At 44.5% G+C, this 15,114-nt stretch overlaps 1 protein-coding gene across 4 annotated transcripts in view; it reads right to left on the bottom strand.

The window, feature by feature from the left end:
* Positions 1 to 15,114, bottom strand: part of Sephs1 (selenophosphate synthetase 1) — a 29,863-nt gene that overhangs the window by 13,623 nt on the left and 1,126 nt on the right. Inside the window, exons 1-6 of one of the 4 annotated variants that reach the window (XM_055593805.1) lie at positions 15,001 to 15,091; positions 12,902 to 13,175; positions 8,108 to 8,211; positions 5,812 to 5,919; positions 4,512 to 4,666; positions 817 to 907 (exon numbers count right to left, since the gene is read on the bottom strand). In XM_055593805.1, the coding sequence (XP_055449780.1) occupies positions 817 to 907; positions 4,512 to 4,666; positions 5,812 to 5,919; positions 8,108 to 8,211; positions 12,902 to 13,094 (651 nt within the window). In that variant the 5' untranslated portion in view covers positions 13,095 to 13,175; positions 15,001 to 15,091. Of the gene's footprint in view, positions 1 to 816; positions 908 to 4,511; positions 4,667 to 5,811; positions 5,920 to 8,107; positions 8,212 to 12,901; positions 13,176 to 14,588; positions 14,886 to 15,000; positions 15,092 to 15,114 lie in introns of those variants that run through there. The other 3 variants (XM_055593804.1, XM_055593803.1, XM_055593806.1) reach the window with 3 other exon arrangements.

The raw sequence follows: 15,114 nt of genomic DNA, 5'->3' as shown, positions 1-15,114 counted from the left end.
GAAGAGGGCACCAGATCCCCCTGAAACTTCACCACCACTTGGGTGCAGAGAAGAGAACCTAGGCCTTCTAGAAGAGTAGCCAGGGCTCTCAACTGCTGAGACATCACTCTAGCTCTGAGATTTCTTAGGGGCTAAATCAAGCCAAGATACTTGGCTGAAAAATTATATGTCTTTATTATTCTTTATATTTTTTTCTCAACTATTTCTCAAGGTAGTTACAGATGATAGCTTCGGAAATTAAACATACCATGATATGTGAGGACACAGCAAAATCTTAGTCCTTGTAAACTGTTGTGACAAAAAGAAAAACAAAACAAAACAAAAAACAAACAAACAAACAAACAAAAAACAAAAGCAAAACAAAAAAACAAAAAACAAACAAAAAAAAGATAGCCCAGTGGGATAATACTTAGGAGAAATACCCTTCTATTCCCTCTGCTCAAGACTTACATCTAAATGCTCTTAGTTACGAGTCAACGTGAAGACAACGCTAGCATATCACAGCAATCCGAAACTCTACGACTAACATGTCAGCACCTGACCCTATTAATTCCTGTCCACAGAATCTGACCCTCAGGCTGGGCCTTAAAGCCTCCTTCAAACAGTAGATAGATGACATTTCCCTTTGTGAGAGTATGGATGATTCAACAAAGGACTTCCCGTAACCTTACAGGGGTAAAATTTAAAGTTTTACTTCCCAACCTCTCCCCCCATTTAAAAAGAAAACACTCTGACACTAAAAAGGCAAGCCTGAAGGCTGTCTGCAGACCACCCCCATCTCCCTGCAACCCCATTCCTGAGCAGCTCTATACTTACAATATCCAGCCACTGGTGCACAGCTACTGCTACCTGTGTCCCCAGGGGCTTTGTCAATACCAGCACGTCCCCTGGTACTGCATTATCTGGCCTGAAGAAAAGAAAAAAAGAGCATGCTCTAGTCAGACTAACCAAGGACACAAACACATTACTGACGCAAAAAGGAGAAGCTTGTTTAAAAAATGGTTTTGAACTTCTCTTTGGTGTGTGTATGTATGTATGAATGCACATATGTGTGGGTTAGGTAGAAGCTAGAAGTCAGTTTTGGGTGTTATCGTCAATCTTTTTCCTCCTTAGTTTTTTGAAACAAGGTCTTTCACTGCGCCCAGGACTCACCATTTTGGGCAGATTGGCTGGCTAGTGAGCCTAGGACTTGCCTGTGTCTGCCTCCCCTGCTGGGATTACAGGTGAGCACTGTCAACACCCAGCTTCTATGTGGCTGCTGGAGATGTGTGCCCCACATATGCCATCTATCAGGAAGAGGAAGCTTCCCCCAGCTGAGATGCAGGATGCTTCCACAAATTAACACTGGTGAAATGTAAACAATGTGCTCAACTTTATGCTTATGAGCAAGATTCAAACCACCCCACAGACGCTGGGCCCGGTGCTAGCCACTATCATCTCAGTTGCTTGGAAGACTGAGGCAGAAAGAGCAAAGCCTGATTTAGACAGCAGCCCTAAATAGCAATTTAGAGGGAGAGGGAGGGAGAGAGGGAGGGAGAGTAGAGAGAGAAAGAGAGAGGGCCGGGGATGGGGCTCAACAGCAGAGCTGTTGCCACACACGAGGTCTGGGGTTCAACTCCCTAGTACTGGAAAAACAAACAAGCACAAACCACAAAGGCAAAGATTAAGTCTGTAAAGCCAGTGTCAATCAAGCTTGGGGAATCTGGCTTCATAGTTCACCGCTGTGGAGTGGAGACTGCTAGAGCCAGCATTATAGGCACTCCACCTGACCTAGGGCTTCCTAGAACTAGTCCCAGTGATTTGCTCTAAGGTTACTCTTGGAGCCTTAGTCATAGCACCAACAAAACCACACATAATCAAATATGAATACATAAAACTAGTGAGAGGGTGCCCGTGATGGGAAACCTGCGCCTCAGCACAGATCAGGCCCCTGTACCATAAATTCTTTGTGCACCTTTTGAACTCTGACCCAGGTTAACATAGTACCTTCTGGTGACTAATCAAAACCTGAAGCAAGGGTCAGCAAGATGGCTCAGTGGCTAAAAGTATTTGCCAGCAACTCTTAGGACCTGGGTTCAATCCCTAGGACTCACCTGATAGGAGAGAAAAATCAGCTCCTGAAAGCTGTCTCCCACGACAAACGCAAATAAATAAGTGAATGAAATGTAAAGCAAATAAAATTTCTATTGACTTCAAAAATAGGACAAAGTGCCTTTTCTTTCTTTTTTTGAGACAGGGTTTCTCTATGTAGCCCTGGCTGTCCTGGACTCGGTTTGTAGACCAGGCTGGCCTCGAACTCGCAGAGATCTACCTGCTTCTGCCTTCGCAAGTGCTGGGATTACATGTGTGCCACAACACCTGGCTAGGGTGCCTTTTCTTAACATCAAACACAGAAAGTGACAATCTGTGTTGAAATCCTCCTCCAAAGAATACAGAGAAGATCCAAAGAAAGCTGTGAGTCATGATGCTCGCCATCACCAGTTATCAAGGAAACACAAATCAAAGCCACAACGAAATGTCACTGTACTGGATGGTTTAGTGTGCCAACTTGACACAAGTTAGAGTCACCAGAGAGGAAGGCGCCTCAGTTGAGAAAATGCCTCCATGAGATCCAATGTAAGTCAATTGAGGGCCTAACCCATGGTGGGTGGTGCCTTCCCTGGGCTGGTGGTCCTGTGTCCTGAGTGAGCCATGGAAAGCAGGCCAGTACACAGCACCCTCCATGGCCTCTGCATCAGTTCCTGCCTCTAAGTTCCAGCCATGCTTGAGTTTCTGACCTGACTTCCTCCAATGATGGACTGAGATCTAGAACTGAACAAACCCTTTCCTTCCCAACTTGCTTTTGGCTACGGTGTTTCCCTGCAGCAATAACAACCCTAAGACTTATACTCACTATGCTGTCTATGACCAGAATGAGAATAGACATCATAAAACAACTTCTTGAGGGGATGTAGATAACTTGTGCCTGTACATACAAAAACAAACAAACCAAAAACCAAAACTAAAGTGCACCTAAAGGGTGTTTGTAATAATAGGACAACTATTACTATTATTATTAAATAATAATAACTTGAAAGCCCACCAATCAATGGACAGACCTGTGATATAGACAAACAATAGCTTATTAGGCCATAAAAAGGCACTGTGGATACAGGTGGTGGTGGCACTTTTAATCCTAGCACTCGGGAGGCAGAGGAAGGTGGATCTCTTGTGAGTTGGAGGCCAGCCTGGTCTACAGAGCAAGTTCTTGGACAGCCAGGGCTACACAAAGAAACACTGTCTCGAAAAATAAAACAAAACAAAACATTAAAAAGAACAACAAAAAAGCACTATGGATTTATGCTACAACTTGACATGATAGGCGAATAAAGCCAGATAAAAGTGTTTTACAGAGCATGGTTCCATTTATATAAAGTGCTCAGAACAAGCAAATCCTTACAGACAACAGGTAGCTTATAGGTCTCCAGAGCACTCGGGGAGGAGGAAACTGAAGTATCTGCTAACGCAGACAGGTTTGCTGTGAGGGATGCGAATGTTCTGGGCACTGCACAGGGTGACGATTACTTCAAGTCTATACTCACAAAATCAGTGAACTGCACACTTAAAATGCTGACACAGAGGTGGAGCTCAGTGGTGCAGGACATGCTTAGCAGACACAAGAAGCTGTGTTCAACTCCAAGCACTCAATAAAGACAACCACACCAAAAGCTGTGGAAGAGGCCCTTACTGCAATTACTGCGCCGAGGAGTTTGAGGTCAGCATGAAATACAGAGTGACACCCTGTCTCAAAAGCCAAAGCAACAAATAGACAAATAAAATGCTGAATAACATGTTTTTGTCAAGTGAAATTTACAAAGTCTGAAACTGCTCAGGCATAGGATTGAGGTACTGAAGGACATCTCATCTCAAAAACCAAACCAAAAATTATACAAATAAAAGGCTAAATAACATAGTATCTCTTTATCAAGTGAAATTTACAAAGTCTGAAACTGCTCAAGAACAGAATCAAAGCTGGAGAGATGGCTCAGAGATTAAGAACACTGGCTGTTCTTCCAAACGTCCTGAGTTCAATTCCCAGCAACCACACGGTGGCTTGCAACCATCTATGGTAAGATCTGGTGCCCTCTTCTGGTGCGCAGGCACACATGGAGGCAGAATGCTGTATAAATAATAAATCTTAAAAAACAAACAAACAAACAAACAATAGAATCAAAGTATTGATGTATGCTTCAAAACCTATGAATATAAAAATACTTTCTAATATACAAAGTGAAACCAACCAAGATGTATCTGAAGGACTAGCAAGTGATAACTGAATGGGAGAGTTTCTGCTCAGGGTGATTAAAGTGTTGTAAGGGACTCCAGTGATTCTATACTCTGCATAGGCCAAAACCCACTCAACTGCACACTTTAAATGGATGAACTGTATAGCAAGTGAAGGACACTTTAATATATCTTATTTTTAGAGAGAATGAGAGAAAAATGATTTCATGAAACAAAAGCCAACTTACATGATAAATTCATTGGGCTGGCAGACAGTCGTGGCGACTCCTCCCAGAACAATCCAGGGGTTTAACACCGTTTGGCCACCCGTTACAGAGGTTCCTGCTTCCTCTGCCGCATCTTTAAAACCCTGTATAATTAGCGGTATCACTTTATCCCTTTCCTAGGGTTTAAAAGGACACAGATGAAAAGTCACACAATTCTGTTCATAAACCCAGAAAGGATGGTTTTGTATGTACAGTTATAAAAAGACAAAAAACTGTCAGCTAAAGCTGACAGACAGGGTGGGTTCAACAAAACTTCCTGCTGTAAGCATGTTATCAAATACTGGAAGGTGTTCTGGGTTACAAAGTGAATGAAGCCCAGATAAGAGAATAGTGGGTATAATATGCCATTTGCCCATAGGCCTGGCCCAGAGACTGATAACGATTAGAAAAACAGCAGACAAGCTAACTACACAGACATAGTCCAATTTTCAAAGAGGCTTATGCTTGGCAAGAAGTGGGAAGACTGGCTTAGAAATGTGAAGTAACACATCCCCAGCAAAGCTCTTGCTGAGACAACTAGGTACTTCTGGTCAAAGAACAAACTGCTAGGGGAAAAAAAAGACCACAGAAAACAGGGTTATCAGTAAACTATGACAAACTGATGGGGGGAGGGTGGAAAGAGAAAAGAAATAAAAACACATCTTGTCAAAAATAACCAAAGTAATGGGGCCGGAGAGATGGATCAATGGTTGAGATCATGGCTTCTCTTACAGAGAGTTTGGTTCCCAGCACCCACATGGCAGCTCACAACTATTTCTAGCTCCAGTCCCAGGCATACACATGGTATACTTACATAGATGCTGGCAAATACTCATGCACATAAAATAAAAATAAATATAAACAACATAAATAGGAATTCATCCCCTGTTCAAAGACTAGGAAAAAGGACAGAGCGCCAGGCAGTAACAGCAACATGAGCACGTGAAAGCATGAGGACCACGGCCCCCAACAGACTGCATACTACTTGAGCATCATGAGTTCTGAACCAGCAAGACAGTGCCTGATCCACATGATCCACAGGTTTGGCACTAAGGTACTATTAATACAGCTAAGCTTTAGGTCTCCCCTCACATTAAAAAAAGAAAAAAGAGAGAGAGAGAGAGAACTAGCTTTCTGTCCACCCAAAAAGAGAAAAGAAACAGGACAGGCACTCCCATTTTAACTTACAGATAAATGCCCAAAGGTGGAGAGCTGCAATACTGCGGCCATGTTTGTAAACGCAAAGTTAAACCAAAGACCAGTGAGTGAACCTCTGACTTACCCTGTCAGTCATTTTATTACTGACTCCAAGGAGCATCAGCATATTGTCACATTCTGTGACGCCCATTGCATAAAGGTCACTGAGGACATTGGCACATGCTATCCTGCCCTAGGAAGAGAGCAGAGACGTGAGAAAGCACAGCCAGGGATTTTCCATCTGTAGAAACAAAGATGGAGCCTACGAAGCAGTGGCCTCTAAGAACCTGGGACTTTCCAGGAAGGGCAGCTCCCAGGATGTGACTCTCAGCTGCTCACCTTCACTCAGCTGTCAGGCCACCCGCTCCTCTTACTTGAGCAAAACAAAGAATTCACATTCTTTCCCAGCCTAAGTTTCAGGGCCCTGGCAAAAGATGGGAGGTGGGGGTGATGAGCAAGAGAAGCAGTTAGCATGGACGGCCTTGAAGAGACCAGGGAACAAGAAGCATGATTCAGTCCCTTAAAGCCAAACGTGGAAGCCCGCACTCTGCAGACCACAGGAACTGTTGCCTCAGCTGGTTATAGAATAAGAGATGGTTTTTATGTTGTTGGATTAAGAAACTTTTGCAACTTCTTTTTAAAGCTGTAAGAAATAAACAGAAAACAAAAACAGGAGAAATAAGAAAGATACAGGCCTAAAGTAAGATTGAAGAAAGCATTTCCCAGTAAATTCTATCGCTTTATGAGGAATTTAAACAACCAATAGGAATGTGGTAATAAAGACTCTATTGCTCTGAAAGGTTTTTAAAATGTTGTCATTGTCTAAATTATCTTTTTTATAGACAGTAAAGAGAAAAGTAACAAGGTTTTCTTCTGACAGAAGGATAAGATAATCAACATTATCTTCTGTTGATTGCTTATGATAAGCAAGACATCATTTTCAGTGACTGATTATCTTCTTATGAATTCCAGGCAGCTCTGCAGCTTTCTGTAGACCCACTGTCAACATCAGCAAGCCCAGAGGTCGCACCATAGGCCCTGGGGCAGACATGAATTTGCTGCTCTTGCACGCTTTTAAGAGACACTAGAAAAAGATAGATTCTGGGCAAATTTGCCACTTGTGCAGCTTCATAGAGAATATTCTCTCTAATAACCTGTTTATTCACACTGTACCTAACAGGGAAGGGTCCTCATTTTTCTTACCCCATGGCCTGAGTTCCTACCTGGAAAGCCTGAGCCCAGTGTCCTTGCCACCCAGGATGGCCAGCTGGCATTTCTAAACAAGTGGGACATTCCCATTTCTTCACTGGCTTCTCTTGGTTAGTAGAGAAGCTCGTTACAGATTGTGCAGATTAAAAGGACGTAAGTATGTAACAAATTACTGGAAAATGTGTCTACACAGAGCATGACAGGAGGCAGAACTCCGTGTGTATGTGCACGCACACAGGGGTCGTCTTCCTCAGTTACCCTCTACCGTATTTTCTAAGACAAGGTCTCTTACTGAACCTGGAAACTGGCTAGCCAGCAGGTCCTAGGAATCCTCCTGCCTCTGCTCTCAGCATCAGGACTGGAGGTGTGTGCTGCCATGCTCAGCTTTTCACTTGGCCCTGGGGGCTTCTCGCTTACGTGGGAAGGAAGTGCTTTTCCCAGTGCACCATCTCCCTGCCCCAGCAGCTAGACTTTGAGATCAATGTTCAAATACAGTGGTGAGTAGGCATGCAGGTGGCCGGGGAGGTGATAAACAGTTTACTCTAACATTTACAAGAATGAAAGTTCAAGAAGTTCAACTGTAAGTGAGCCAGGCATGGTGGCACACACCTTTCATCCCAGCATGAGGGTGTGGTGGGATTGGGGTTGGGGGTCTGAGTGTGAGGCTGTGCGCAGAGTTCCAGGACAGCCAGGGATACACAAAGAAATACTGCCTTGGTGAAGTCCCACTGTGAGGAGATTCCCAAGCTCCTTTATTTGTGGGAGGAAACATTTAGAATCAGTGTTATTACAAAGTACTGCAGCATTTCCAGCTAGAAACATAGGAGCAGTAAACTTGACAAATGTCAGAGAGAGACAGGTACAAGGAAAGAAAGCAGAGAACATCACAGGGAACATCACCGACTAGCATTCTCTCAAAACAATAAATGCTGTTTGTTATGCAGACTCAGGTATAAAGAAGCAGAGAGACCTCCCTGCGCCACTTGGTTCATGATGGGTCAAGTGCGAGAGGAGACAGACAGGTCAGCCTGCCATGACTTCAAGAGTCAGGGTATGGTAATATAATGTGGCCTCAGCAAAAGTGGAAACACACAATACAAACACAAGAACCAAACCCAAACCAAACACATAAATTAGTTTCCAATTACAAAAATACACAAGGTCAAACTTACCATCATGTAAGGGTCGTCGACAATGGGGTAAATGTAATCTGTGGTTTGAACCAAGGAGAGACCACCATGCCTCAAAGGAATGACGCAAGTATCCATCCCAATACCTGACAAGGTGTACATTGCCAGCCCCAAAAAATAAAAGGAGAAAAGAAAAGCATTTAATCCTGTCTGAGCAGCGCTTTGAGCAATAAGACAGCAAATTCCACACTGCCAACCAAACTATATGTGTGCTATCAGGAAGCATAACAGAAATAAATATGAATCATAACCAGCATAGGATAGAAAACATGAATAATATTGTTAGTCACCAAGACTGCAAGATGGCATAAAATCTGAAACTTACTGTAGTTTTTAACGTTTTGTTTTCTTGTATTATTTTATATTCCTGAATCATGTATGTATGTATGTATGTATGTATGTATGTATGTATGTATGTATGTATATATGTATGTATGTATGTATGTATTTAATTTTAGACAGCCTCTCTATTTAGCCCTGGCTATTCTAGATTCACAATATAGACCAGGCTGGCCTCAAACTCAAACTCTGAGATCAGACTGTCTCTGTCTACCAAGTGCTAGAAATAAAGGCATGTGCCACCACAACCTGGCTTATACCGAATTTCTTTGAAGGTGACACAGTACAAATGGAATTGTTGTTATTTTATTGATAGCTATTTTGAGACATGAATTACCCAGATGCTAGATGCCATTAACACCTAGTTATTATTCTATTTCATCAAACAGTATTTGTACTATATTCTTTTTTTTTTTTTAATAGAGGGATGTTTATTATAGTAAATGAATTATTTTCCAGATTTGTAGATCTAGGAAGTAGATTGGCTTTAATCTTGGAATTACACAGAAAACATCTGAGAGGAGAATGATAGAGGGTTTTTTTTATTATTATTATTTACACTTTATTCACTTTGTATCCCCCCATAAGCCCCTCCCTCCTCCCCTCTGACCCTAGTCTATCAGGTCTCATCAGGAGTGGCTATATTGTCATCTTCTGTGGCCTGGTAAGGCTGCTCCCCTCTCAGGGGGAGGTGATCAAAGAGCAGGCCAATCAGTTTATGTCAGAGGCAGTCCCTCTTCCCATTACTAACTATATAACCCACTTAGACACTAAACTATCATGGGCTACATCTGTGCAGGGGTCCTAAGTTATCTCCACTGTACTATATTCTTATAAAGAAGTTTCCAGTCAGTATTATATTTAGCCTAAATGAAGTGGTAAAGAACAAAGTAGGACTTCAAAGTTTCCAACCAAGTGTGTACTCAAATACGCAGTACCCGTATAATTCAGTTCTTTGTTTTAGTTTCCCCAAAGCACTTTTACACCTTTGTGTATTTCTATATATTTTGCATGTGAACGTGTATGCACCCACAGGCAAAGGCCAACAACTAGTTTCTTTCCCCAATCTTACTCATCTTATTTTTTGATTTTTGAGACAAGGCCTCTCACCGAATCTAGACACAAGCAATTTAGCTCCAGCTAATGGCCAGATGTGAGCCCATTATATTTCTTTTAGACAGCACTGTACTATATAGTATGTGGTTTGAAATTACTTCCTGAGGCTCCCTGGAGTGGGCAAGTTGGGGACTTAGTAGATATGGTTAATCTGATGCTGTAAAAGTCTTTTGGAAGGTCAGGATCTTATTAAAAAGACTGCCAGCCCTAGATTATGGTTGACAACGTGCTAGTTAGTTTTTGTCAACATGACAAAAACCCAGACACAGCCAGGGAGAGAGAAATTCAATTAAGGAGTTGCCTCCAGCAGACTGGCCTAGTGGGCATATTTGGGAGGTTGTTAACTAACTGACATAGGAGGGCTGAGCCACTGTGGGTGGCGTCATCACTAAGCCGGGGCCCTGGGGCCAGCTGAAAAAAAGCTAGCTGAGCAAGCAGGAAGGTGGGGTGTGGGAAGCAGGGCAGCATGCAGCATTCCTCCTCCGCGGCTCCTGTTGATGAGGGACACCCATATAAATCCTCCCTCCCAAGGTTGCTTTTGCTTATGGTATCTATCACAGCGACAGGAAGGTAAACTCGGACAAACTAGGACTTCTGCCATAAGGGACAAACAGTAAGTAATCCAGGCTTCTTCTACTCCACTCTCACCAAAGCAGCCATAGATAATATGTTCACACACGAGCGAGGCTGCATTCCAGGGTGATTTTCCTCACAAACACATGGCGGGTCACATTTGAACACATGGGGCCACAATGTGTGAAGCACTAAGGTGAGAGAGACCTTGGTAAGTTGAGTAAGCGGCCAGAACCACTAAGGCCTGCTTAAAGACTGAACCTTCTATCAAAAAAAGAACACACTTTCTTGGGTGGGGGGGTGCAGCACGCCTTTAATCCCAGCACTCAGGAGGCAGAGGCAGGAGGATCTCTGGTTTTGAGTCCAGCTTGGTCTACAGAGCAAGTCCCAGGATAGCCAGGGCTACACAGAGAAACCCTGTCTTGAAAATCCAAAAATAAATAAATAAAAACAGAAGAAGGAAAGAATAAAAGAGCACACTCATCATTCTACAGAGCCAATAACCCATGCTTGACAGCTTCCAAGTACAGAAACAAATGCCTAGTTCTAAGAAACGCCTACTTTCAACAATGTGTGTGTGTCTTCACCTGTGCCCGTGCCTGTGACGGCCAGAGGCTGACATCAGGATGTCTTCCATTACTCTGCACTTTGTCTTTAAGACAGGGTCTCTCACTGAACTGAGAGCTCAGACTCAGAGACTGGCTGGGACACCCCTCACCCCCACGGTGGGTTGGAGACAGGAGTGGGATGCCAGCTTTTACATGGCTGCTGGGATCCAGACTCAGGTCCTCACACTTATGCTACTGATATTTTATCTACTAAGCTGCCTCTCTAGCTCTTCATTCTTCTACTGTCCTCGTTGGTTTTAGATCAACTTGACACTAGCTAAAGTCATCTGCGAGGAGGGAATTAAGAAAATGCCTCCATAAACTGGGCGTGGTGGGGCACACCTTTGATCCCAGTGGTCCAGGAGTCAGGTAAGTTTGAGGCTAGCCTGATCTACAAAGTGGGTCCAGGATGGGGGGGGGGGGGGGGGGCGCAGGGAAGAAAAGAAAAGGTCTCCATAAGATCCAGCTGTAGAAGGGCAGTGATGGCACACACCTTTAATCCCAGCACTTGGAAGGAAGAGGCAGGTGGCTCTCTGTGAGTCTGAGGCCAGTCAGGTCTACATAGTGAGATCCAACAGCCGGGACTATATATCAAGACCCTATCTTGGGGACAGGGGTGGGGACTCCTACCCCTGGGGTGGAGATCACCCTAGGATAACATTGCGGGGATTTATACTTACTCTGAGGAAAAGATAGACTTTATTTACTTCTCAGAAGTTCTGTGTGGGGGACCAGAAAGATGACTCAGCAGCTAAGAGCATTAGCTGCCTTTCCAGAGGACCCAGGTTTGATTCCCAGCATCCACATGGCAGCTGTCTGTGACTCTAGTTCCAAGGGATTCAATGCTATCTTCTGAGGTTCTTGAGTACCAGGCGTGCACGTGGTACACATACATACATGCAAGGGAAACACTCATGCACACATATTTAAAAAAAAGAAAGACAGAAAGAAAAGCTCTGTGTAATCAGACCAGTGCTGGATTCTTCTACCTGCTTTTCTGTCTAGGGGTTTCTATTTTCCTTTCAACCAAAGCAGCTCTGTTTTTACTGTCTGCTTTACATTCCCGGAAGAAAGGAATGCTTCAGTGCAATAGCCACTGCTAAGTCAAGATTTCACAACAAAGCCATGAGCAAAAATAAAAACCTCCGGTAAGAAAACTCAAGTCGCTCTGTGACTGCAGGACATCCAACCACAGAACACACTCCCAAGGTTCTGTCATCTCATCACTCGCGTAATCAAATACACCCAGCGGACTGGATCTCAGAGCCTACAATTTCTTCTGAGCTCTGTGTTTGGGAAAGGGAAACCACTAATGATACAAAGAATTTAGAAAAGAAAGCAACAGCGGCCTCCGTGCCACTCGGCATTCTGGGGTCAGCCTCAAATCCATGCCGTCCTCTCTCTTGTGTGTGTGTTTGGATGAGGTGTATCGGTACAGATGCATGTCTGTGCACAGATTGTACTGTCTCGGCTGTCACTTCTCAGCAATGGTTCACCTTCTTTTGAGACACTCTGTCACTGGCTTGGGAATTAGCACGTAAGCTAGGCCAGCAAGCCCTAGGAGCACATGTCTTCTCCAGCGCTGGGAATATAAGCATGCTCCACCACACTTTTTTTTTTTTTTTTTTTTTGCTTTTTTTTAAAGACATGGGTTCAGGGGATCAAATTCACTAAGGTCCTCAAACTTTACCAACTGAGCTGTTTCTCCATCCTTCTCTCCTGGGTGTGCAGCAGTCTGCTGTGGCCCACCCACAACGTTTTAACCCATGCATCCTGCAAAGGCCCAGTCACTACCCTTAAAGCTGTTTTTAGAATACTAAAGGCAATACCTTCACTAGGGCAATGAAGAGAACAGAGCACTATAGAGGCCATGAGAGAAAGAGCAGAAAGGAGTTTCTGCTTATTCTCAGCTGACCAAAAAAATTAGTAGACTATGTCTTACTATAGTGTAATGATGTCATATATATACTCTATAATTTAAAACCTACCAACCACGTGCCCTGATGCTTTTCCAATTCTTCCTTTAGACAAGTAACATTAACAGTTACGCTGGACATTGAGACCCTGCCAGAACTCGAGAAGTCTGGTTGTTGACTGTAGCCCACACTTCTGGGTGTTAGAGTAAGCGACGCATACATACCAAGCCGTGGCATCACAGCTCCCAGAAACTGCTCATCCTCTTGGAAGTGGTTCTCTTGTAAAGATTCCAGCAATTTCTGTAAGACATCTTGGGGCACTTTGCAGCCTGTGCCTTTCAGTTCGGTAAACCTGGTTAGCCGGAAGCTCTTGTCCAATTCATAACTTTCCGGGTTAAAGGACTCCCGAGTAGACATGGTTCTGGGGCTGCACTCTTCACAGTTCAGCCCCTCCCCGCCCTCTCTCTCGATCCACTGGGCTTTCTACTCGTGATCCACCTAGGTGCCACCAAAACACAAAAAGTCACTGTTAAAAAAGACGGAACTGGTATTCGTCAAGAATCAAGTGAATGAATAGGGAAAGGTTCCTGGGCCAGAATTGCCCAGAGCAGAGGGAAATACTGTTAGTCAGGGTAAGACATACGCTGAGTAACAGCTAACACCATCATGGGTACCTATGGAAGGCCTGACAGGGAGTGTGTTACACAGGTGGCTCCAAGGGCAGGCTCACGTGACTCCTGCCACTCAGGCAGTTAATGCTCCAAAGCTGTTCTAGGGAGCAGGCCTAAGAGAACTGGAGCTCACAATTTGTCAGCCTGAAAGTTCTATGCTTTAGAAAGCGGAGGTCCTAGCTACAGTGGCTTTCTGGAAAACTTGCAGCTGCCTTTTGCTCTCTTACACAGAATAGTAAAACACCTGAAACTGCAGATGGGAAGTGGGGGGAGGGGGGGCAGACAAATGCATCTTTTTTTTTTTTTTTTTAATTGAGACTTGGTCCCTCCACATAGTTTTGGCTGTCCTAGAATTCACTCTGTAGACCACACTGGCCTCACAGAGATGCTCATGCCTTTGCCTTCACAGTGCTAGGATTAAAGGTGTACACCATCATGTCCTGTGATGCTCTTGAAGATACTGAGGTCTCCCTCTGAACCGGATGGGAGGAGTCACGGATGTACACTTCTTGCAACCACAAACACACCCAAACACTTCCAATGGCTCTGAAACACAGTAAGGTCTGTGTCCATGAGAGTATCTGCAAAGTTCTCTGATGTTTTTAGCGTTCTTAGAAAGCAAACATCCTGCCCAACAAACCAGTACACATGCTCGTGACAGAACACAGTACTTTGTGTTACTAGCTCATTACAAAATGAAACAGTATCACACGAAATGTGCGGTACTAGGTACCACCACTGCATTTCTGAACAAGCTCTTCTGTTTGTAGCCTTCCATCTAAATCAAAACTCAGTAAGTGCTCCCGGGGTTTACAAACTTGTTGACTGATGCTTTATTGGGCACGGGATTACAGACACCCCAAGTTTTAGGGCCGGTTTCTCCTATAAAATTTATGATTGAGAACATAACTCCCATTTATAGAGTTTCCATCCCCCAGGAAGCACATCACTCATTTAAAATAAATTTCACAAAGCCCAAATTTGGGCAGTAATCCAATCGGCGTCACAGACATGACATGAGCAATGATTTCAGCGGGAAACTACACACACGGATTTCAAATATCATTCAAAGAAACCAAACTTCTCTGAAGAGCAGTGTGAGCCAAGCCAGTAAACGGAGATGGGAAATTGGAATCATTTTAGTTTGGGGAAAAGTGCGAAATTACAACTCATCTTGTAAGAAAGGTTTGAAACAGCAAATTCCCTCGCAAAAACTTTCTTGCATTTAACAGTGCCTCACCTCCGCCCGGTATAAAACGGGAAAACCGCATTTCGGAAGGAATCTATTCTCCTACCGCCAATCCTCACGCCCTCCACCCAAAGCGCAGGGAAGGGGCTCCAAAGCGTCCCTTTCCTTTACGTGACATCGTCCTACACTTCCTGGCCAGGAAAGTTTAAAAACACCACAAGGCAACCCCAAGGGGAAGGAGACGTTAAGTCGCGGGGGCTTAACCTCAAAGAAAACCCCAGCTCTTTGGGGAGGATGAGGCTGGGGTGTGTGCGCGGGGCCGAGGACGGTGCAGCCGACCTGGAAGCCACATGTTTACACCTTTAAAACAATGACATGAATATTTAAGGCTCGCGCTTAACCCCTTGGCTGCCGCGCGCGCGGCGGGCCCAGGCGGCCGGGTGCGGCGCGGCGGCGGACCTACCTCCCCGCCAGCCCCGAGGCCCCGCGCGTGCACACAGGCCCCGGCGGCGCGGCGCGCGGACCCCGCGCCCTCCATGGTGCCGGGCGCGGAGGCGGCCGCTCGGGGGACACCTTA

Source organism: Psammomys obesus, unplaced genomic scaffold (genome assembly GCF_907164565.1).
Source record: "Psammomys obesus unplaced genomic scaffold, mPsaObe1.curated_primary_1811, whole genome shotgun sequence".
Taxonomy (NCBI): Eukaryota; Metazoa; Chordata; class Mammalia; order Rodentia; family Muridae; genus Psammomys; species Psammomys obesus.
Note: the sequence above shows the minus strand (reverse complement) of the source record. Positions and strands in the feature narration are given on the sequence as shown.